Source organism: Triturus cristatus, chromosome 11 (assembly GCF_964204655.1).
Source record: "Triturus cristatus chromosome 11, aTriCri1.1, whole genome shotgun sequence".
Lineage (NCBI taxonomy): Eukaryota > Metazoa > Chordata > Amphibia > Caudata > Salamandridae > Triturus > Triturus cristatus.
The window spans coordinates 230,185,816-230,209,131 of NC_140594.1; the positions used below are offsets into that span (position 1 = coordinate 230,185,816).

The following is a 23,316-nucleotide window of genomic DNA, read 5'->3' on the forward strand; positions in this document are numbered from 1 at the left end:
TCAGATGTTGTACAGATCTTGAAGGGAACTGCAAAAGATCTGCAGTGGGGGTTGAAGAACTGCAATTGGGTCAGTGGTAGACCCCTCTCCTTTCATCAACCAAATCTCACAGTTGTGACAGATGCGTCACTTCTGGGATGGGTGGCCAGCTGGGAGAGGTGGGGATCAGGGAACACTGATCTCCGGCTCTCGATAAATTTGTTGGAGTTTTGGGAGATTCGATTTTGATTGAAATCATTTCTTTCCTCTGTCAAGGGGAAGTTGGTGCAGGTGTTCACTGACAGCACCACCGCCATGTGGTACTGCAAAAAGCAGGGTGGGTGGAGTCGAGGACACTTTTTCGAGAGGCCCTTCATCTCTGGGCATGGCTGAAACAGCAGGGAATAACCCTGTTGGTTCAACACCTGGCAGGTTCTTTGAATGTCAGGGCGGACAAACTCAGACCTCGATGCCTAGCAGATCACAAATGGCTTCTCCAGTTGGAGGTGGCACAAGGTCTCTTGTAGCAGTGGGGAGAACCTTGGTTAGATTTGTATTGCTCCGAAGAGAACCCGCAATGTCTGCAATACTGTGCACTGGAGTTTCCAAGGCAGCTATCGCTTGGCGAAGCGTTTCGTCTCGTGTGGAGCACAGGCCTGCTGTACGCCTTTCCGCTCCTAACACTCCTGGCCAGGGTTCTGAGGAAGATCAAGTTGACGGGGCCCAAGTCATCCTTGTGGCTCCGGACTGGGCGAGGAGAGTCTGATATCCAGACCTTCTGAAAATGAGCATTGATCAGGCTACCCCTTCGGGAAGATCTTCTTTAGCAGCAGCAGCAAGGGAGGGCTCTCCACCCGAACCGGTGAACTCTGCGCCTCTAACTGTGGAGATTGAGCAGCGGCAGTTAATGGCTTTTGACCTTCCTCCCGAACAATGCAATATTCTTTTGGCAGCCAGGCGTCACTCCACAAAGACGGTGTACACCTGCCATTGGCAGAAATGTGTATCATACTGTACTGGAAGGTCTATTGACCCTCTTTGTGCTTCTCTTCCCACTGTAATTTTCTTCATTTTAACCCTTGTCCAACTGGGCTCTGCTTTGGGAACTCTCAAGGCTTATCTTTCAGCTCTGTCTGCTTTTTTGCGGCTGCCAGACCAGCACTCTCTCTTTAAGTCTCCAAATGTACATAGGTTTCTAAAAGGGCTGGCTCACATGTTTCCACCCACACCCTGTGTTATGCTGCAGTGGGACCTTAATTTGGTCCTCCTTATCTTGTGTGCTTCCTTCGAGCCGTTACACAACTGTCCTCTCCGGCTGCTGACCATCAAGACAGGCTTTTTAGTGGCGATTACATCTGCTTGGAGGGTGGGTTGCAGGCGTTATCTTGCATGCCTCCCTACATGATATATTTTCTGGACAAAGTGGAGCTTCGCACCCATGCTTCATTCTTGCCAAAGGTTGTGACCCCATTCCCTCTGGGCCAACCCATCACGCTGCCCACCTTCTTTGCTACTCAGCATCCCTCTAAGGAAGAGGAGCGTCTCTACACACTGGATCCAAAAAGAGCGCTGTCGTTCTACCTTGACTGCACAATGGGGTACGTGGGAGCTAAGGTGTGGCAGTGCATAAAAGGACCATCTCTCTCTAGGTCATTCTCTGCATTAACATCTGCTATGCCCTGTTTAAGAAGCAGCCCCCTGAGTGATTAAGGGCACATTCCACCAGGTGAAAGGCTGCAACTACGGCTTTTGCTCGGGGAGTCCGAGTCCTAGACCTCTGTCAGGCAGCAATGTGGACATCTTTGCACACGCTTGCCAAGCACTACTGCCTGGACAGTCGGGTCCGCAGTGACTTCATAGTTTCAGGTATTGGTCCGCACCCACCGATGGTATGGTATGGTATGGTATGGCTTGGGTATCTAATTCAAAGGTAATGAATCTGCAGCTAGACGTCTCTACCAGATGAACAAGTTACTTACCTTCGGTAATGCATTATCTTTTAGAGACTCTATCTAGCTGCAGATTCCTTACACCCCACCAATGCCTCCCTGCTTTGTGGGCTAATGTTGTAGGACTATGCTTACTCCCCTTTTCAAGGCCCTAGATTTGCACACAACTATGTCAGTTACTTTGTGGCTCTGTGCTTCTGGCGTGGAAAATATGAAAAGTCCTGACGTTCACGCCTATAAAGGTACTGCGACATAATCAAAGCTACGACTATGTCATGCGGAGCATGATGGAGCCACCTGACAGCGCGCCCAAGGGGTATTGCTTAGCAAAAGTTTCCGGATCAAGCCTGACGCCTGGGAAATTCAAAGGTAAGGACTCTGTAGCTAGGTAGTCTCTACCAGATAATGCTTTACCGTGGTAAGTAACTTGTTCATTAATGCTAAACAGGTTGAGGCATCAAAAGCAATGTTTACAGGCTAGGAAGTCCTTTGAGCGAGGTGTGCATAAATGCAAACAGTTCTATATGCATTTCTCCCACGGCTTTCAGTACATGTCACTGCAGCAAATTAAATTAACTTTCAGAAGGTCATGACTTTTGTGGACATGCTGCATAAATAGATGATTTTATTACATTGTGACTCCTACATACTATGGCAGGCATTTTTTAAAGGATGCATTATTGGTAGAATTTGGAACATTGCTTCAAGGCAGTAAAGGTCGAGTTGCTGCAAGACTTAATTTAAGTCTTTAGAGAGATCCTAATGGAAAATGGTGGTTGTGTCCATGGAAATGGCTCCTTTAAATTAAGAATAATTGTATACGATTTTTCACATGTATTTTCACCTTCTCCATTTGTAGGTGCATAATGACTTTCATTTATAGGAGTCAAATGAAGACATTTTCATACATCTTGTGTTACACGGAGTTCTTTCCACCTCACTCCAATTTATATACTTGAATTTAATGCAGGTCGCATCGAATTGGCAGACAAATGTTCATTCATCTGTCATTTGTCTGCCTCGGTTCTTTCTAGTTGATAATGTATATTTTGTCATTGGACATTAAATAATAAGAGGAAGGAGTTGAAGAAAGTAAACCTGTAAATAGGGAGCCTTGTTTGATGTTGGGGCCATCATGTACAATCATACATTCCACGTGAAGGAAAAATTAAATGTTTACCCACATTACCATTGTATTTAGACCGTTTGTATCCTGTTCATAAGGAAGAAGCCAGAAAATTAAAATACCCCCCACTTTGAAGCAAAGCTGTTGTGGCACCAAGCAAGTGAATCAAGTCATCGCACCATCCACAGAAGATCTCTCTTGTCTCTTCCATTCAAACATCTACCCAGTTATCCTTTCATCCAACCATTGATATCCACCATTTCACCTTTACATTCTGTCATCCATTTGTTCTTTCATCCATAATTCAGTCTTTCACCATTCTGTCCATCCATACGTCCATCCATCTATCTCCACACCTATCTATCCAACTCATCCATTCAATCTTTCAGTCATCCATCCCTCCATCCACACTTTCACTCATCAATCCTTTTTGCTCATCCATCTATCCATTACGCCCCTCCATCCTTTAACTCACCCATCCACCCTCCCACTCATCTAGCCACCCTTCCTTCCACCCACTCATCCATCCATCTGTTCACACTCATCCATCCACCCTTTCACCTATACATCCGTTCATTCTTTCACTCATCAATCCATCCACCCACCACCTTTCACTCATTCATGCCTTTTTCCCCTCTTCCATCATTACACTCACTCAGCCATCCTTTCACTCATCCTTTCCTACATCCATCCTTTCAACCATTTATCCATCCCTTGCGCATCCATCCTCCCTTTTACTCATCCATCCTTTTTCACTCAACCATCCACCCACCCTTTCATCTCCCCCTTCACTGTCATCCATCCACCCCTTCACTCATCCATGCACTCTTTCACCTATCCATCCAACCATTAATTCATCCATTCACCAATTAATTCATCCATCCATTAATTCATCCATCCACCCATGCACTCATCCATCCATCCACCATTTCCACTCAACCATCCTGTCATCTATCCACCCTTTAGCTCAGCCATCCATCCACCCTTTAGCTCAGCCATCCATCCACCCTTTCGCTCAGCCATCCATCCACCCTTTCGCTCAGCCATACTACCTCCCCTGATCCACCCACACTTTCACCCATCCACCCTTTCACTCATCTACCCCACATCCATCCTTTCCCTAATTTTACAGCCAGTCTCCATCCACCCACCTTTTCTTCCCACCCTTACACTCACATTCATTCATTCATTCATCCGCAAGTTGCAAGATGTGGGGAGTATAACAGTGCTATAAAATGTCATGTCTGACCTCATTTTGAGGCAAGGATAAGGAAACCCCTCCTCGTTTGCTTAAATCAATGGCAAGCCTGGTCATACGGGTTTTCATGTTGTCAAACTGTGTTAAGTAAATGTTCCTTAGGGCACGTTTTCCAGACACTCATTTAGTCATTGTTTCTTTGGTTAGGCACCTGCTCAAGTCAGTGCATCATTACCAGTTGTCTCCTTTCCCCGAAGGGGTGGGTCAGTGTGGTCTGCAGGATTCAGAGTTTTCCCGGAATTGACCCCAAGTGGAAGAAACGTGCTAATGGCCAAAAAGGTTACAGCTATTATGGATGCATATAGTAAGGAAACAAGAATTGGGAGCTTGAGTTGGGGCACCCAGCGATTTTTCAAAGAACATATAGCAGGTCAGCCCGTTGGCGTAAACCATTGAGGAAAGAAAAAACCTGTTTTGTAGAGGCGTGTAACCTGAGCGCCTCCATTTCATTGACCACTAAAAATTATAATTGTGCTGTACTGACTGCTTTTCCTTCGGCCCATTATTACTCCAATGAGTGGTGTACAGATGTTGCCCCTTCACTTACCCGATGGCAAACCAACCAGTACTCCACCAGACCGTACACTTCTACCAAGTCCGCAAGATAAACAAGTAGCCTGTTGATTCTTTTTGCTTGTTAGCAGTTCCTTTTTGGCTTCTATCCACAAAGAAAACCTTCACTGACGGCCAGGTAAAGACTCTTCCGATAGATTGGACTCTGATTTATCAACTGTTCGCAGCAAGTTCAGCAAAAAGGATGACATTTCTTCACTATTTTCCATTACAAGGTCCATGCAAATCGAAAACCTTGATGCATAAAGCCAGTGGTCATTCATAACTTTGATAATTGCAGACTTGACATGAATCATTTGAAAAAGCTTTACCATCTGTGTGACCTTACACTCAAATGGATCTACTCCTGAATGGACCTTAGTTCGATCTTGATACTAGATTTAATAAAAGTAACTACTTAAACGTGCTGGATGATTGGTTTACCAGCTAAATGGTTACCAGCCTTTCTGCTGTCTGATTATGGACAAAAGACAAATCGACAGGGCGTCCCCTACTGTTCCCTCTGTGGCAGCTGCGTTAAGAACATGGGGAGAAGACGTTCAGCCGTCACTGCGCTCCTAAACCACTCTCACTTTGGCCTGAGGGTGTTCAGCAAAAGTGCATATTGGACCACACTTGGGAGCATCTAAGGGGACCAAAATGGAGAATAGTGCAGAGGATGGAACCAAAAATAATGAGTTTATTTTTCATCTAGAATACCATCTCGTCTATGGCATCAACGATTTTGTTGTCCCTATGTGTCGAATCTTACTCTGAAAATTAAAATAACCATTACAAAATCAATTTTTTCACACTGAGCGGAGAATGCTTCTGTCAGGAATGTAACTATTGTCTGCTGCATCACAATGATGTGTCTAGATACTGTGGCAAACTTATATTTTTTAATTGTTTCGCGAGGTCCGCTTCAAAACTATTTTTTCTTTTATTTATTTAGGAGTTTTATATAGCGCTAGCCAGACCCAAAGGTATCGGAGCTCTTTACAACATAGGTAGCGGGGAAGAACACACAGATAAGAGTTACAGTAGTATACATATTGGTTCTTCGCAAATCGAAAGTCTCATAGGATATCACAGCTTGGGAGTAATATATACATTAGCTCATGGGGAGGCCCTTTCAGGAAGAGGGGGTACAGGAACGAGTCAGGAGGTGTGAGAGGTAGAAGTCTTAGTGTTAAGGTGGCTGAGTGCTGCAATGGGCAAGAGTCTGCAGCAGCTATCCATTCGGAAAGGATCGGGTCAGGAAGAGGTCTTTGAGCTGTCTTTTGAATTTAAAGAAGGATGGGGTAATTCTAATGTGGACTGGGATGGAGTTCCAGATTTTGGGTACGTTTCCAGAGAAGGATTGAGAAAAGGTTTTTTGTTTGCGCGTTTTCGGAGGGATGAGGAGTAGAGTGTTGGTGCTCCTGAGGCTCCTTGCCTGACCGGCTTTCTTGAGTTTGGCGGCCAGGTAGGCGGGTTTCCCAGTGTGGAGAGCTTTGTGCATGAGGCAGGCAGTTCTGAAGTTGGCGCACACTTCAATAGGGAGCCAGTTTAGTTCTCGGAGTACAGGTGAGATGGGTTCAAATTTCCTTACTCAGGTTACCATTCTGGCTGCTGCATTCAGAGTTGTTCTGAGGGGAGGTTAGTGGGACTTTGCTGTTCCAGTGAGGGTTGCGTTCCCGTAGTCCAGTCTGGCTAACACCAGGGACTGAGTGGCTTGTTTGAGGTCACTAGGGGGGATGAAGGGTTTTATTTTGTTGAGCATTTTAAGGTTGAGGAAGGTGCTCTTGGCAGAGTTTGTGATGTGTTGGGCTATGTCTAGTTTTGGGTCCAGAGTGATTCCCAGTGATTTTACAGAGTCGCCAAGGTGAGATTGTGGTTGAGAGCATCAATGGCTTTTAGCCTTTCTGAGTTTTGAGGGTTCTGTTCCTTGTTGGAAATGAGAAGGATTTCCGTCTTGTCTCGGTTGAGTTTCAGGTGGTTGAGTGATAGCCATTGTTGGGCTTCTCTTAGAGTGTTGTTTAGTCTTTGGATGTCGTTAATGGAGGAGTTTCGAGATAGATCTGGGTGTCATCCGCATAAATTTTGAAGGGGATATTGGTGTTTTTGAATATGGAGGTGAGGGGTTCCATGTAGATGTTAGAGTTGCGGGGAAAGAACTGATCCTTAGGGTACGCCCCTGCTGACAGGGCGTAGGTCAGACAAGAAGTTGTTGATTTTTATTCTTTGGGTGCGGTTCTGTAGAAAGGAGGTGAACCACTGTAAGACCACTTCGTCAGCTCCTACCCTTTTTTGCAGTACCTTAATGAGTAATTTGTGATCGACCGTGTCGAAGGCTGCAGATAAGTCCAAGAGTATGAGTAGACAGATTTGGTCCTTGTCTAGTGAATTGTGGATATCATCTATGACATTCAGCATCGCTGTCTCTGTGCTGCAACCTTTTTTGAAACCAGATTGGTGAGGGTCTAGAAGGATGTTGCAGTCCATGTGTTTGGTAAGTTGGAGGAGAAGACATTTTTCCAGAATTTTAGCTAGGAGTGGGAGATTGGATACGGGTCTGAAATTGTTAGGATCGTTTGTGTCAGAGCCCGTTTTTTTTAATAGTGGTGTGACTTGGCTGATTTTGAGACAGTCGGACATGACTCCGGTACTCAGGGAGCTACTTATAATCTTGGTTATAATCGGGGCTAGGGTGCGTTTGAGCTTTTTGGCCTGTTGGGCAGGAATGGGGTCCGAGATATGTGATGATGGAGTGGAGCTGGAAATCAATTCTGAGATCTCTGATTCGGAGACGGGGATTGAAGAATTTCCAATTGTTTGGGTGGTGCGTAAGAGAGGTAGCATCTGTCTCAGTGAGCAAGCTGCTGTGGGGGGGGGGGGGAGGGTCGCGGTGAACGGCTTTGTGATTTTTTTTTTTACGTCAAAGAAGTTAGCAAAGTTATCACATAGGTCTATGGAGGCTTGAGCTGAGGCTGAGGGGGGGGGGGTTTGGAAGTTTGCTGTCTGAGATTGAAGAGTTTTTTCGGCCTATTTTTTGCTTTGTCGAGAGCAGTGCAGAAGGAGGACTTTTTTTCATTCTTGATGTGTTTTTTGTATTTCCTGCGTAAAGATTTGAGTCGGTTAAGGAGGGTTGTGGACGGGTTATTCCACCATACTCTTTCTGCAGCTTTCAACTGTCTTCTTTCAGCCTTTATGTCCGTGTTGAACCAGGATCTAGATGGGGTGTTCCTGACTCTTTATTTCCTAAAGCATATTCATTTTATCCAATATCAACATTAAAAAAAACACTACAACCAGTTTAAACGTAGTAGCTTGTCTATATTGTGGCCTACCTCTCCGCTCTATCCACAGATCCAACAAAAGTGAGTTTTTGCATTCTTTTGGTATGAATACGGATAAATATATTAGAAAGATTTGTGGGAGCTAGCATCTGGTGCGATATATTTAAACAAAATAATATATCTGTTACAATTTCTTGTTTATTGTTTTGTCTTTTGCTTTCCTTGCAGTATTGTGCATCGATCGCCTTCAACAGATAATGCTATTTCAACCAGAAAGCAACCACCAAATACCAGGGTATCCTCTTCCTCTTCTCAACTGGAGCTGGACCGCCATGATGCCACAAAAGACCAAAGGACTGGGAGCCTTGACCGCTCCAGTGTTGACATGGATTCAATTGATGGCACTGTATTACCGCTATCTGTCCGGTCGTGTCCCGAAGAGGGCGAAATGGATTTCTCGTTTATGGATGTAAGTCAACGTGACGGCTAATACATAGCTTTCAAACTTTATTGAATGCAATTTCATTAAATATTCTGTGCTGTTTTTAAAATGTGGTAAGTTAAACGGTTATTTGACTTTTGCCTTTCATTGTAATATGATCTAGGCTGCACTTTAATATTAAAGGTTTTGATATAGGTCACTTGCTGCCTTTAAATCGGTGCCTCTAAGATCTTTATATGTCTTTTCATCTTAAAGACGCCAAAGGTGTACTGTATTTGTAGCAGACATCTGTTTGTTAGCTTGAAGAACAGCTGTTGATCGTTGAAGAGTCCTTGATACGATTCTCCTCCTCCTTCAGAGGAGCCTACAGAGCTGGGTATAGATAAGTATATTTCTTGAATATATGTTGCATTATACATGCCATAAGCCATTAGTATTCAGAAGTATTTTTTCCCCAATCAGTTTGTCGTGGGATCACTGGCAATGAACAAGTGATTAATGGAAAGAGTTTTCAAAATGTGATCCTCCTCCTTTATGGAGGATAATGTGCTTGTTTTCATAAAGGGATTAGGAGTTGATTGCCCAGTAATTGAGCAACAAGTACTCCCGTTGCCTGTAATTTGCTTAGCAGCAGCATAGTATGTTTCTGCAAATGGACTTTCTTGGTTTTAGCCAAGTTAGGAATGCTAATTAACATATAGGACAATTGTTATAATTGGAATGAATACAGTATGTATCAGGCTGAAAGATTTGTAAGCAGATGGGAAGGAATAATGAGAGTAGTTTTACAAAAGAACGTTTCTAATCCTACACTGCATGAAGTCAACTACAGTGCTTTGTGATGTGATTAGAGTATCTTCCTTTGACTAAGTTATGTTATCGCTTCTCTGGCACATGTTTAAACACTTTATCTTCCTCACAAGTGTAAGTCAAGCTCAAGTCACGGGTAACAAAAACGCTTTCCCGTCGTTCGGGCTTGTAATTTATTTGGCATGCAATTGAGGCCCTCTAAATGTTTTTTTCCTCTTTGTGAATGATGGCCCTTACCAGGTGGGTGAAAGGGTGTGCAGGTTAAGGGTATTGAACCTTTTTTAATTTAAGAGTTACAGCCAAGTTCATAGGTGCCTTTATTTGCTTTTTAAAAAACAGGGCTGTCCAAACATAGACTTGTTAAAAAAAAAAAAAAAAAAGAAAGTTTGCATAAATTTATAATTTCCCAGCAAGAATTCTGTGTGGCCTTGACTGAGCCCCAGAAGTTTCTGTGCCTCCTTTTTGATTTCCACATTTTTGTTACTTTAGTAAACGCTCCCAGAGGAAGAAGGGAAAAGGAATGGGAGAGAAAAGTTGTTAGCTACTTTATAAATAGAATAGTAAGGGCTTGTGTGCTTGTCACATCAGTGTCATCCTGTTCCATTGTTCATATACCAGGTAGCAAAATGCTGCTCTCCTCATAAAACCTTTCTTGTATGGTAAAATCATCAGAGAGGTGGTCCAAGCGGAGTGTGAGTTGGAAGTAGGTACATATTTGTTGAACTTTTTTGTTAAAATGAATATGTTTCATTGGTATTAATGGTAAAGAAAACTGAACAAATAGCAAATTAAATCTAATAGCACATAGCATGGTTTGATTAGATTTATTTCATCTATATAATACTACTGTTGGACCTGGCCCTTTTTTCAGGGTTATCCCAGAACTTTTGACCTTTCCCCTGTATTTTTTTCTGACCTGTTTTTGTTGGTTTTCTGACTCTGGGCACCTTACCATCCGTGTTAAAGTGCATGGGCTCCCTCTTCTAAACTTGTTATAATTGGCTACACCTGTTTGGCATATTTAATTTACATGTAAGTACCTTGTACAGTGGTATCCCATATACCCAGGGCCTGGAAATTAAATGTTACTAGTGGGCCTGCAGCGATGCTTGTGCCACCCACAGACGTAGCCTTTCAAACATCTCTCAGGCCTCTACTGCTGCAGGTCCTGCCTGCTCAGTTTACTGCCGCAGTGACGTGGCATTTAAAGTGAAGTTCAGGTCTGTTGTACGCCTTTCTGCCCATACCACTCCTGCCCAGGGTGCTGAAGAAGATAAGGAACGACCAGGCCCAAGTCATTCTTGTGGCTCCGGACTGGGCGAGAAGAGTCTGGAATCCAGAGCTTCTGAGAATGAGTGTCGATCCTCGAATCAGGATGGCCCTTCAGGAGGATCTCTGGTCGCAGCAGCAGGGGAGGGTTCTCCACCCGAACCTGTCAACTCTGCTCCTCCATGCTTGGAGTTTGAGTTGCGAAAGTTGGTAGCTTTTGATCTTCCTCCCGAAGCCTGTAACGTTATTCTGGCAGCCAGGAGGCCCTCCACTAAGACGGCATACGCTTGCCGTTGGCAGAAATGTGTGTTATACTGTACAGAAAGGTCTATTGACCCTCTTTCTGCTTCTCTTTCTAATGTCCTTTTATTCATTCTGACCCTTGCCGAGCAGGGCTCTGCCTTGGGAACTCTCAAGGGTTACCTTTCTGTTCTGTCTGCTTTCATGCAGCTGCCAGACCAGCCATCACTCTTCAAATCTCTTATTGTAAATAGATATCTAATAGTGCCGGCTTAGTCATTTCAACCCATGCCCTTTATTATGTCGCAGTGGGACCTTAATTTGGTCCTTACCTATCTTATGTATGCTCTCTTTGAGCCTTTGCACAATTGTCCTCTCCAGCTCTTGACCATCAAAACAGCCTTCTTAGTGCCGATTATATCTGCCGGAGGGTGAGTGAGTTGCAGGTGTTATCTTTCTCACCTCCTTACCTTGTGTCCTTTCCGTACACGGTGATGCTTCGCACCAGTGCTTCCTTTTTGCCAAAGGTCGTGACCCCATACTATCTGGGTCTGTCCATCACTTCCCCCACCTTCTTTGCTCCTCCACATCCTTCTAAAGAAGAGGAGCGTCTCCAACGGCTGAACCCCAAAAAAGCGTTGTCGTTCTACCTTGACCACACAAAAGAGTTCGGGTGGATGACCAACTCTTTGTGGGGTACATGGGAGCAAAGAAGGGAAGGGCAGTGAAGAAAAGGACCATCTCTCGCTGGGTCATTCTCTACATCAAAATCTGTTATGCCTTGGCAAATAAGCAACCCGCTGAGGGATTAAGAGCCCATTCCACCAGTGGAAAGGCTGGGACTACGGCCTTGGCTTGGGGGTGTCCCAGTCCAAGACATCTATCAGGCAGCGACGTGGGATTCTGTGCACACGTTCGCGAAACATTACTGCCTTGATGGGCAAGTACGCAGCGACGGGTATTTTGCCCGTTCTGTCCTTCAAGACTTCTTAGTTTAGGATGTGAGTCCGCAACCAACCGCCGGGTCGGTTTGACTTGGGTATATAATTCAGAGGTAAGGAATCTACAGCTAGAAGTCTCTATCAGATGAACAAGTTACTTACCTTTGGTGCCACATTATCTTGTAGAGACTCTCTCTAGCTGCAAATTCCTTACAGCCCCACTCATGCCTCCCTGCTTTGCCGACTGATATTATAGGGCTAGGGTTTGTTCCCCTTTTTAGGGTCCTAGTTTTGCACAAGACTATGTCAGTTACTTTGTGGCTATGCACTTTTGGCACAGAAAAAATAAAGTACGGACGTCCATGCGCCTGGGTGTCTCCTATATAGGCACTGCGACATCATAATCGACGCCGCCGACAAAGTCACACAGAGCTGAATGGAGCCACCCAACGTTGCGCGCATTACATCTAGTAGACCATCTTCAGGACTGGAAAAATTCATATGTGGACTGAAGACCCCTTCAGGACTAGATCAGTGCAGGACATTAATTGGGTGTAGGGAGGGACTGCCCTCTCATTTTAGACCTTTCTCTCAGATGAAGGGTGTGCATAGTAGGATGTGTGGAGGGACTGGCTTCTCTGGAGAGACCTTTCTCTTGTAATGATATCTGTGTGTAGTAAGGTGTGGGGTGGGGCTGAGCTCTTCTTTTAGACCTCCGTCTCAGATGACGGATGTACATAGTAGTGTGTGTGGAGGGACTGGCCTCTTTTGAGACCTCTCTCTGTAATGACGGGTGTGCGTAGTAGGTCGTGCGGAGGAACTGGGAAAAATGAGTCAACTAATCACAGGCCTCCATTTTTGATTTCGTGCTCTCAGGGTTGCCCGCGGGACTCTTGCGAGCCCAACTGCAAATATATACAATTATTTTTCTCCCTTAATTTCTCAAAAGCTACTGAACGGATTTACACTAAATCACAAAAAGCACAATCTGCAGACCAAGATCTAGCTTCCGTCCAGCAGTTTTGTTGTAGCCCTGCCTAACAGCTTGATATAGAGGAGTCAACATTAATGCAAATATGCTGAATAGTTTATAAGCACGTTATTAGAAAAGATAGAGAGGTGTTATACCTCAGGTGCTAGAAGGACTACCTCCAAGTGTGTCACCCAGACCCAGACTTTGAGTGAACAATATTGATTTAAATATCTCGTTGGGGTATTGGTGATACTGAGTCTTGTGTGTATATATATATATATCTAACCCCCTTTAAGCCACCATCAAAATTTTATCCATTAACCATCAAGAATACAATTGATAGCTTCCAAGAGCAGGTAATTGCTGATTTGAAGAACCTCAACAAAATAACCTGCAAAGCTAAGCAAACCAAAAGAAAAAACATCAAAGAACTGCAATACCACCAACTAATGACCAAAATTAAAAACACCAAGGAAATAGTAATCCGCAACGCTTACAAAGGTGGCAACGTGGTTTTATTAACAAGAGAAAATTATCTGAAAGAAGCCATGAACCATCTGAATGACAAATCATGCTATGCGACCAGCAGCCGAGCCACGTGGAACTCTATAAACTCAACATATCAGATAAAACTAATGGCCTGGCGAGAGATGGGATTGTTAACTACTGATGAGTATAAATATCTGTGGACTCAGAAACCAGTTATCCCCATCCTGTACTTCATACCTAAAATACACAAAGATAAAACCAACCCGCCGGGGAGGCCGATAATATCGGCACGTAATAGTATCTTTGAAAAAACTTCCAGATATGTGGATTTCTTTTTACAAGACTTTGTTCAGAACTTGGCCTCTTACATTAAAGACACGGGCGATTTTCTAATGAAAATAAGAGAACTTGAATGGCAGGAAGATTTCCTTTTGATTGCGTTAGATGTAACCTCACTGTACACTTCAATCAAACACAATGATGGACTACGAGCATTGAAATATTTTCTAGCAAGAAGAGGATCCGCCTATGTTGAACATAATCAAATGCTGATGAATATGGTTGAACTGTGTTTGAATAACAACATATTTATGTTCCAGGACGCGTTATTTCAACAATTACGCGGGGTGGCAATGGGTGCAAGCTTCTCCCCCAGCTACGCATGTTTACACATGGGCTGGTGGGAGGAGCTTGTACTCATGACCAAATATCATGACATCCTCAAAAATAACATACAATGCTGGTTCAGGTTTATTGATGACCTGTTTGTGGTATGGAAAGGAACGGAACAGGCCGCAAGGGAATTCATAGACCAGCTCAATACCAATGATTTAAACCTAGAATTTACTTCTAATATCAGCAAAACAGGGATAATATTTCTTGACGTGGAGGTGTACATAGAACAAGGGAGGGTGGAAACAAAATTGCACAGGAAACCAACAGCAGGAAATTCTATCCTGCATGCCAATAGTGCCCATCCCAAGCACCTCATTCAAAGCATTCCTTATGGGGAACTGCTACGAGTAAAACGCATTTGTAGTGAAAGTGGATCCCTAAAAATGGCACAACAGGAATGCATTAACCGCTTCAAGGTGCGGGGTTACAGCAATAAATGCCTAGACAAAGCCCTAACTAAATGTAACCAGGTCAATAGAGAAACACCGTTCTGTCCAACCCCTAAACTTAAAGCCTCAGACGATGAATCAATCAACAATTTTAGATGTATCTTTCAATATAATCGCCAAGAAGGAGCAGTCAGGAAAATACTTAACAAAAACTGGTACCTTATAAAACAGGACCCGATAATTGGGAACAAAATCCCTAAACGACCAGCTATCACATATAGACGAGGAGTATCTATGAAAGATATGTTGGTGGACAATGATCCATGTGGGGTGGGAACTAAGGGATCTTGGTTGTCACAACGACGGGGATTCTTTAAATGTAAGGTTTGTAAGGCCTGTGAATTTGGAATCTCCACAACAAACTACACCACACCTTTTGGGGGTCCTAACATGGAAATCACAAAATCATTGAACTGTAAAACTGACCATGTGATATATGTTTTGGAGTGTACATGTAAATTAAGGTACGTTGGGAGTACCATTCTCCCTGGTCACAAGAGAATACTTCAACACATACGTGCCATAAAGAACCATGATCAGGCATATCCAGTGGCTCGTCATTTCCAAGCAATACATGAGGGTAACCCAAAAGACCTAAGTTATTTCCTCATTGACTCTGTCCCCAAAAACAAAAGAGGGGGTGACAGAGAGAGAGAGCACTCAGAATATTGGAAATGTACTATATATTAAATCTGGACAGTAAACACCCACATGGTCTGAACAGCTCGGAGGAGCTACACGCCAGTCTCTGAATATCACACCTATGCCAAGAACAGCCAATGGTTATATGTACATTAACTTTCACATTTACAGTTTTTATATATATATTTTTTTACAAGGTTCCCCGTTTTTCCTAGCTGCAATGAGACTACATTGTGAGGTTGACGGTCAGATCAATTGGATCTGATTGAATGCATTATCTTTAAGCCCCAGTAATTTGCTACTATTCGTATATCGATTGATATTATAGTAACCACGGAGTTACAATGATTTCTAAATTTGCCTCCTTCCTCTCTTCTCCCTTTCTTTTATATTTTTATATATATCTTAATCTTAAATGTTTTTATATATAATAAGCACCTGTCACTTTTTTAGTAGTTTTAAATCAAGCACCTTTGCACAAAAATACCTATATCAAACTAGATATATAAAAAAACGAAAAATAAAAAACGAATAAATTAGTTAAAAATCACAAAAAATTATTATTTTTAAGTAATGTGACGTATCGGGGAGGAGTTTCATAGTGGGCAACCTGATCTGTCCTCTTTCTTTTAGTCTTTCGAGTTCGTAACCATTAATTGTAGGGAATTTTGGCTCCCAATCTGTTAGTATTAATCAACCAATGGGGGCCATATAATATTGCATTTTGAATTGTGAAGTATTTTATAATCATATACTCTAAATTTTATGCATTTTACGTATATATATGTTTTAGGTATTTATACAATTATGTGATTTCTTCATCAGTATTTATACATTTATATATTTACACAAGATTTTATCTTTGTGATTATGATATAGAAAATGTTCTTTTTAAATGTATAGACTACTCTATTTATTTATTTATATTTATATATTTATATATTTAATTATATATTTATATATTTATTTATTGTCATCATTGAATTTAATTTGTTTAATCATGACATGATGGTAATGAATATTTAAATCTATATCAAAATCTCTACGCCAATTCGAAAGAACTACAATGGTCAAGACATATGGACAAGGTTGAAATTGACTGACTGTGAATAAAGTTTCAATGTTTCATTTGAGAAAAAAACTGCTTAGGCCCTACCCCCTTTATAAGTGCAACACAATTGGTGGTTCAGCGTCATGTGATCAAGTCCCCTAGCAGGGACGAAACGCGTAATGGCTGCTACTCTGTGGATGTAACCTAAGGACATTAAAAACTATCGATACTAAAGGATTGTGGTCCGTGCTCTTTTTCCGTGGCTGGTGGCAGAATCGCGGAGTGCAAGAGTGCTTGAGGATATATATATATATATATGCAAAAGAATCCAAACTTTTTACAGAAGTATCCCAATACTCGAGGCTTCTGAAGTAGGAAACGGACACCAATTAGTGCTATTTCTTTTTTATTTTCTTGCAGTGAATGCCGCCATGACGCGTTTCGGGCTCTCAAGCCCTTGATCACATGACATGTCATTAGTTTTTTTCCTTTTTATAAAGTGCTCGTGCAATCATAGACCATGAAGACAGACTATGCGTCCTCATTACCAACCGATCATTATATTTGACATAATGCCTTAAGTCTCAGGGTTACAAAAAAGATCATACATGGTTTTAAGCATTAATCCATACATACCTATGTTCCTTTAGACCATTATTATCAAATGCTGTGCATAATCTATACAACAAGCATTAAAAACAGGCTGTACATTTGTCTCCTGTGTGTTTGAACTCGCGGCATAATGCCGAAGAATGGCTGAAGCTATTATCGCTGTGTTACAATAAATAGATTCACTTCTTGTATAAATACACTAGGAACAGTAGAAGGATACAATGGTATTTGCTGTATAAATAATGTGACCCTGTGGCATGACAATTGTTTTTTTGGGGAAACAAATAAATCGAAGGGTATACATTCGAATACGTGTTAAAATCATTCTAAATGAAAACACTCAAAACAATTTAAAACCACATTATAAAATGTAAATTTAATCCCTTCCTTGGAAAAAGACATTTCTTTACTAACAATTGAAGATAAATGAATTGTTGGGGTTGGTCTCAGAATATAAAGTGCTGAGAATATGTGCAAAAACCTGGAATAAGGTGCAATAGTGCTGAAATACATTTAGAAATAAGTCAAATGAAATCCAGTGTTTACAAAGATAATCCTCTTTTAGCCAAAAGAAGGAAAAAAGATCTAAAAAATTCATTTTTTTTTAATTCATTTTGTTGAAATTGCAGATAGTAGGGAGTCTGTTGAAATAAGGGAGGATACCACATTTTATTTGAACTAGGATACTGTACCAGGCTACTTAGTTAATACTAGGAGCCGAATACTTATATCAGTATCAGTAAACTTAATCACAGAAACTGTTTGTACAAGTTAAAGACATTTTATAGAATTTAGAAACTTTAGAGCCAGGTATGTAAGTCTTCGGTCGTATTAAGACCATTCGGAGACTTACTGTCAAACTCCAAAATATATTTGGTTTCCAGTTTCCTCAATTGGGCCTCCCTGTTACCCCCTCTCCTAAGTGATGGTACCGCGTCCACAACATAATATTTAAGGTCATGTACTGAGTTGTTGTGGACTTCCTTAATATGTCGGGCCACAGGGTAGCTGGGATCTGCGTTAGTTACAGCTCTCGTGTGCTGGAGAATGCGCTTATGGACTTGCAGCTTGGTGCTGCCAATGTATTTCAGTCCACAAGCGCATGCCAACACATAGATTGCATACTCTGATTTGCAGGTTAAAGATTTCGAGATTGTAGACGGGGCCAATTTGAATGGGGTTATAAAAGAATTTTTATTCAAACCCAATTTGCAGGCTTTGCATGAAAAACATTTCTTGAAACCTCTAGAACTTAATAGCCAGTTTTTATTGGCCGAGATTTCTGGACTACTTTTCACTAAGTAGTCATTAGATGATGGCGCCTTCCTATAGGTAATGACTGGATTGGCTAAGAGATGTTCCCCACTTATGGGATCAGTGCGTACAATATGCCAATTTTTTCTTATGATTATATCCCTTTGTTTGTTATAGGTCATTATTAACCTAGGATTAGGCAGCTCTTCTGTTTTCTGGCTAAGGATCACATGTGATTCCATTCTGGCAATGGGGAAAAGTAACTCATCTCTGCGGATTTGACTTGTTTTATTTATTGCAGCAGAGATTGTGTGCATAGAGTACCCCCTCGCTAAAAAGCGATTTTTGCATTCCTCTTGTGCTAGCGCCAGATCATGATCCCTACTGCATATCCTGCGTAGTCTTAGCATTTCTCCATACGGAATGTTATGTATGGTGTGTTTAGGGTGAAAACTAGAAGCGTGGAGAATAATGTTTCCCGCTGTTGGTTTGCGATGCAACCTGGTTTCTAGTTTGTCATTGTGAATAAACACCTCCACATCAAGAAAACAAACCGAGTAATTGCTGATATTGTATGTGAGCTGTAAGTTAATGTCATTATCATTAAGCAAGCTAATGAAAGATACTGCGCTTTCCCTGTTACCATTCCAAACTAAGAAAAGATCATCTATATATCTGACCCATTTGATTACATGTTTGTCAATTATGTCCTGGTATTGAGCATGTACCACTTCCTCCTCCCACCAGCCCATATGGAGGCAAGCATAGCTTGGTGAAAAGCTTGCCCCCATAGCCACACCTTGAATTTGCTGGTAGATTTGGTTCTGGAAGAGGAAGTAGTTATTGTTAAGGCAGAATTCAGTCAAAGTTAATAACATTTTGTTATGGTTAAGGAACTGAATTGGTCGCCTATCCAGGAAATGTTTCAAAGCTCGTAAACCATCCTTATGGTGTATGCTAGTGTATAGACTAGACACATCTATAGTTATTAATAGATAATCTTTGCACCATTGTAGTTCATGGATTTTTGTTAAAAAGTCAGTAGTGTCTTTTATGAAAGAAGGTAGAGCTCTGACATGGTCCTGTAGAAATGAGTCTATGTAGATGGAGATGTTTTCCAACAGACTTTGCTTGGCCGAAATGATAGGTCTGCCCGGAGGTTGTTTGATATCCTTGTGAATTTTAGGAATGAAGTATATCACGGGCGTTACAGGGTAGTCTTTTTTCATGAACTTGTACTCATCCACATTTATTAAACCTGCACTTTTCCATGCTAGAAGCCATTTGAAAAGCTCATTTTGTGCTGCCACTAATGTTGGTTTGTTGCTCAATTTGTAGCATGTTCTATCACTCAGTTGTTTCAACGCTTCTTCCAAATATAGTTTCTTTGGCCAAAGAACAACATTGCCACCCTTGTCAGAGTTTATCACAAGGGAGTCATTTTTTTGCAGTTTGTTGATCAATTGGTGGTACTGATATTGGCGTGCTTGCTGATGATTTAAATTTTTTTGGACTTGGTAATTGAGCTTTTTAATCTCATTCAGTACTATTTCATGGAAGGCATCAATAGAGTCGCGTGGTAGAATAGGGACAAAAGTTGATTTTGGTTTAAGTCCCGAGTTGATAGTGGCATTGGTGGAAATGGCTTGCTGCTCCAAGATTAGATTGATATTTTGTGAGTCTAAAGTAGGGGAACTGTTTGCTTCGAGAGCTTGCATGTCACATAATAGCGCGGTATCAGCTACCACTAATCCTTGTGGCGGTTCGTTTGTTGCTGAATTTGTCGTTGGAAGACAGTTTTTATTTTTTTGTAATTTGTGAAATTTTATCAGTTTTAATTTGCGTATAAACTTGTAGACATCAACTCTAGTTTGTACATACTGGAAGTTGGATTCCGGACAGAATAATAGCCCTAACGAGAGTAGTTGTTGTTCAGCTTCACTTAGGTTGATGTCTGAGAGGTTGATGACTGATCTTTCATTGGGAGTTTGATGGTCTACTTTTGCCTCCAATTCTTTCTTGTTGGTTTCTTGTTGAATTGGGGACGCGTTGATTCGCTTGCGCCTTGCTCTGCGTCTTTCTTTGCGTTCGGCGTTTCTCCTTTTCCTCCTCTCGTGCTTGTATTCCTGGGGCGTAGGTTGAAGCGCCGCTCCTCCTGTAAAAAAACAATTTCCTCGCTTAAGGAGTGCTTTGTGACATTGGAGGTCGTAGCTCCCCTATTTTGTTCTACGTCAGATTCACTATCTATAGCCGAGCTGAGATCTGATACGGAAGATGTCGTTGGTGTTTCCATTCTTTGTCCCGCTCTATTATCAGGCTTTGTTTGGAATCTAACTGATTTGCGCTGCATCTTGACAGCGTCGTATTTACGAGCGAATGTGAAAATCTGTCCTCTCTCGTAATCAAGCTTATCGCGTTGAAATTTAAATGTTTTACGTTTTTTTATTATGTCTTCTTCCTTTGCTAATCTTACGTTCATTTCATCTCGAAGTTTGGATGAACCCGTACCTGATTATAGAGCCACAATTTGTTCATTAATTTCATCAATTCTGATTTGTAGCTCTGTTCTGTCGCTGTCGGCGTACTTGATAAGGATGCACATTAAGTTCTTGGAAGCCTCCAAATTGCTCTCTGCCCACTCTCGCAACATGTTTGGGTTGGGATTTTCGTAACTTGGAGCGAGCATAATTCGGATCCCCCGTGGAATTCTACTCACTTCTAAGTATTTAGAAAGAGATCAGTGCTCCCACCATTTGGCTTGCTCGGTTTTTCTGAGTTTTTCTAACTGTCTGTATAGATCTTTTAAGTTCAATGGTTGGCTGTGTGTTCCCGTGTCCGACACTGGTGTATGCACTTGAGAGTTGGGGCTGTCCATAAACATGGCATCCGCCACTTCCTCCCTACTTCGTAACATGTCGGCCGACATTCCAAATGCAATGAAATATTTAGTATTATTTCTTCACGCGAGTATCAGAGATTATGAAGACTCGCAGCACTCCTCCAAACCAGACAATATTGGCGTCTCCTACCTCATGCGGCGCTTGTCAGACTCGTACGCGTCCTTCGACCCGGCCGGTTCCGCTGCACCACAGTCCGTTGGATACTTCGCCGTCTGGGGGTTACAGGAACTTTTCCTTACGGGAAGGGTTTGTTTCCGGTTCACGAACCGAAATCGGCTTTGGCGTCCTGCTACCACAACGCTGGAGGGGGTCTGTTGATCCAAGTAAGCCGCCTTGGAGAATATGCAAAAGAATCCAAACTTTTTACAGAAGTATCCCAATACTCGAGGCTTCTGAAGTAGGAAACGGACACCAATTAGTGCTATTTCTTTTTTATTTTCTTGCAGTGAATGCCGCCATGACGCGTTTCGGGCTCTCAGGCCCTTGATCACATGACATGTCATTAGTTTTTTTCCTTTTTATAAAGTGCTCGTGCAATCATAGACCATGAAGACAGACTATGCGTCCTCATTACCAAATGATCATTATATTTGACATAATGCCTTAAGTCTCAGGGTTACAAAAAAGATCATACATGGTTTTAAGCATTAATCCATACATACCTATGTTCCTTTAGACCATTATTATCAAATGCTGTGCATAATCTATACAACAAGCATTAAAAACAGGCTGTACATTTGTCTCCTGTGTGTTTGAACTCGCGGCATAATGCCGAAGAATGGCTGGAGCTATTATCGCTGTGTTACAATAAATAGATTCACTTCTTGTATAAATGTCCAGCTAACTATAACGTGTGAAACCTATGGTTTTTTAAGTGAATGAATATATATATATATAATCTACTGGCGGTCGCCAGTAGATAGTTATAGTTACAACCTAGTTTCCATAGGAAATCTCAAAATTCTATTTTGAATAACTTTGGCGCCGGTTGACGAATCCTCGCGAAATTTTCAAAACTAATCGGGCGCTCCGTTCAGCTCCTACCCTGAAAGTCTCGGGGTGATTCGTCAAGCGGGGGCCGAGAAAAAAGGGGGGTCTCAAAACACGTTTTCCCCATGCATTTTTCCATAGGACCTTTAGACACAGCTACAGCCAGAACGGCTGAACAGAATTACTTGAAATTTGGCAAAGAGGTAGTCCTCAGGTCAGGCATGTGCCTTTTGCATATATGGTGTAAATCCGTTCAGTAGTTCCTGAGAAAATCAAAAGAAAATCATATACATATCTGGGCGGAGCCTAACCACACATCTCATTGTGAGATCTGATTGGCTGTCAGCACTTCATCCAAGAAGTGTTGGCAGCCATCTTGGGACCAATATACATGATAGCACCTCATTAAAAAGCATTGCAGTTAATAGAAGGTTTTAAGACTTTAGTTACATTATACATTGTTGATGGTACCATACTCATTTTAGGAATTGTAGTATGTTCTAAGGTGATTTTACCATGTGAAAAAGCCTTCTGCTGGGATATCATGAATCATGTTTGAGAGAAAACTATTTTCACATGCTTTTCCCACAGAGGTTTGGAAGGTGATCTATAAGCTAAACTGAGAGCATATTTTCTGTAAATTCACATTATCTTTCTCAGTCATGTGAGGATGAAGTCTGACATTCTCAGTAAAACATGTACATCCAACAAGGGCAGAGACTGTCAGTTGATTCCTTTGTGTTCTACTGCAGCTTCCCAGAGTGTTCCAAAGAACAACTAGAGCGCTAACAGTCTTACTTATGACAAAGGTATGGCACACCTGAAGCCATCTTGATTGGAATAAAGTGGTAACATTTAAAACATTTAATTTAAAAAGGAACAAAATGAGAGGGTTCATTTTGTCATAGAATGTATGATTAGTGCTGCAGAAAGAAAAATTAGGGCACATTTTGAATGACTTCTCAAATCCTCTTCTATTTCATTAAATAATTCTGACATGCAGACTGAAACATGCACTTTCAATACCAGCAGCAGACTTCCCTGGTGAGCAGTAGCTTTACTACAGTGATCTAATGAGCAACTAGAGTGCTAACATTCTGAATTTATGGCACATGTGTGACACATCTGAATGCCTTCTTCATTGAATCAATGTAAAAAACTGACAGTATGCCTACTGAGGAGGCTGCAGTAAATGAGGAAATTAGGAAACTTCAGAACAAGTCTCCCAAGATGGCCACCAGAGACAAAAGAGCCCAAATGTAGCACAAATATCACCGAGATGTAGCCCAAGTATAGTCCAATGACAGAAATCCCAGAGTGTTTTAAAGAACAACTAGAGTCGCTAACAGTCTTACTTATGACAAAGGTATGGCACACCTGCAGCCATCTTGATTGGAATAAAGTGGTAACATTTAAAACATTTAATTTGCAAAG

General features: G+C 41.9%; 1 protein-coding gene across 4 annotated transcripts in view; it reads left to right on the top strand.

Moving 5' to 3' along the window:
- KIAA1671 (KIAA1671 ortholog) overlaps positions 1-23,316 on the top strand; it is an 899,111-nt gene that overhangs the window by 686,230 nt on the left and 189,565 nt on the right. For all 4 annotated transcript variants that reach the window (XM_085633358.1, XM_085633361.1, XM_085633359.1 and 1 more), the window contains one exon: positions 8,374-8,614. In XM_085633358.1, the coding sequence (XP_085489484.1) occupies positions 8,374-8,614 (241 nt within the window). The remainder of the gene's footprint in view (positions 1-8,373; positions 8,615-23,316) is intronic.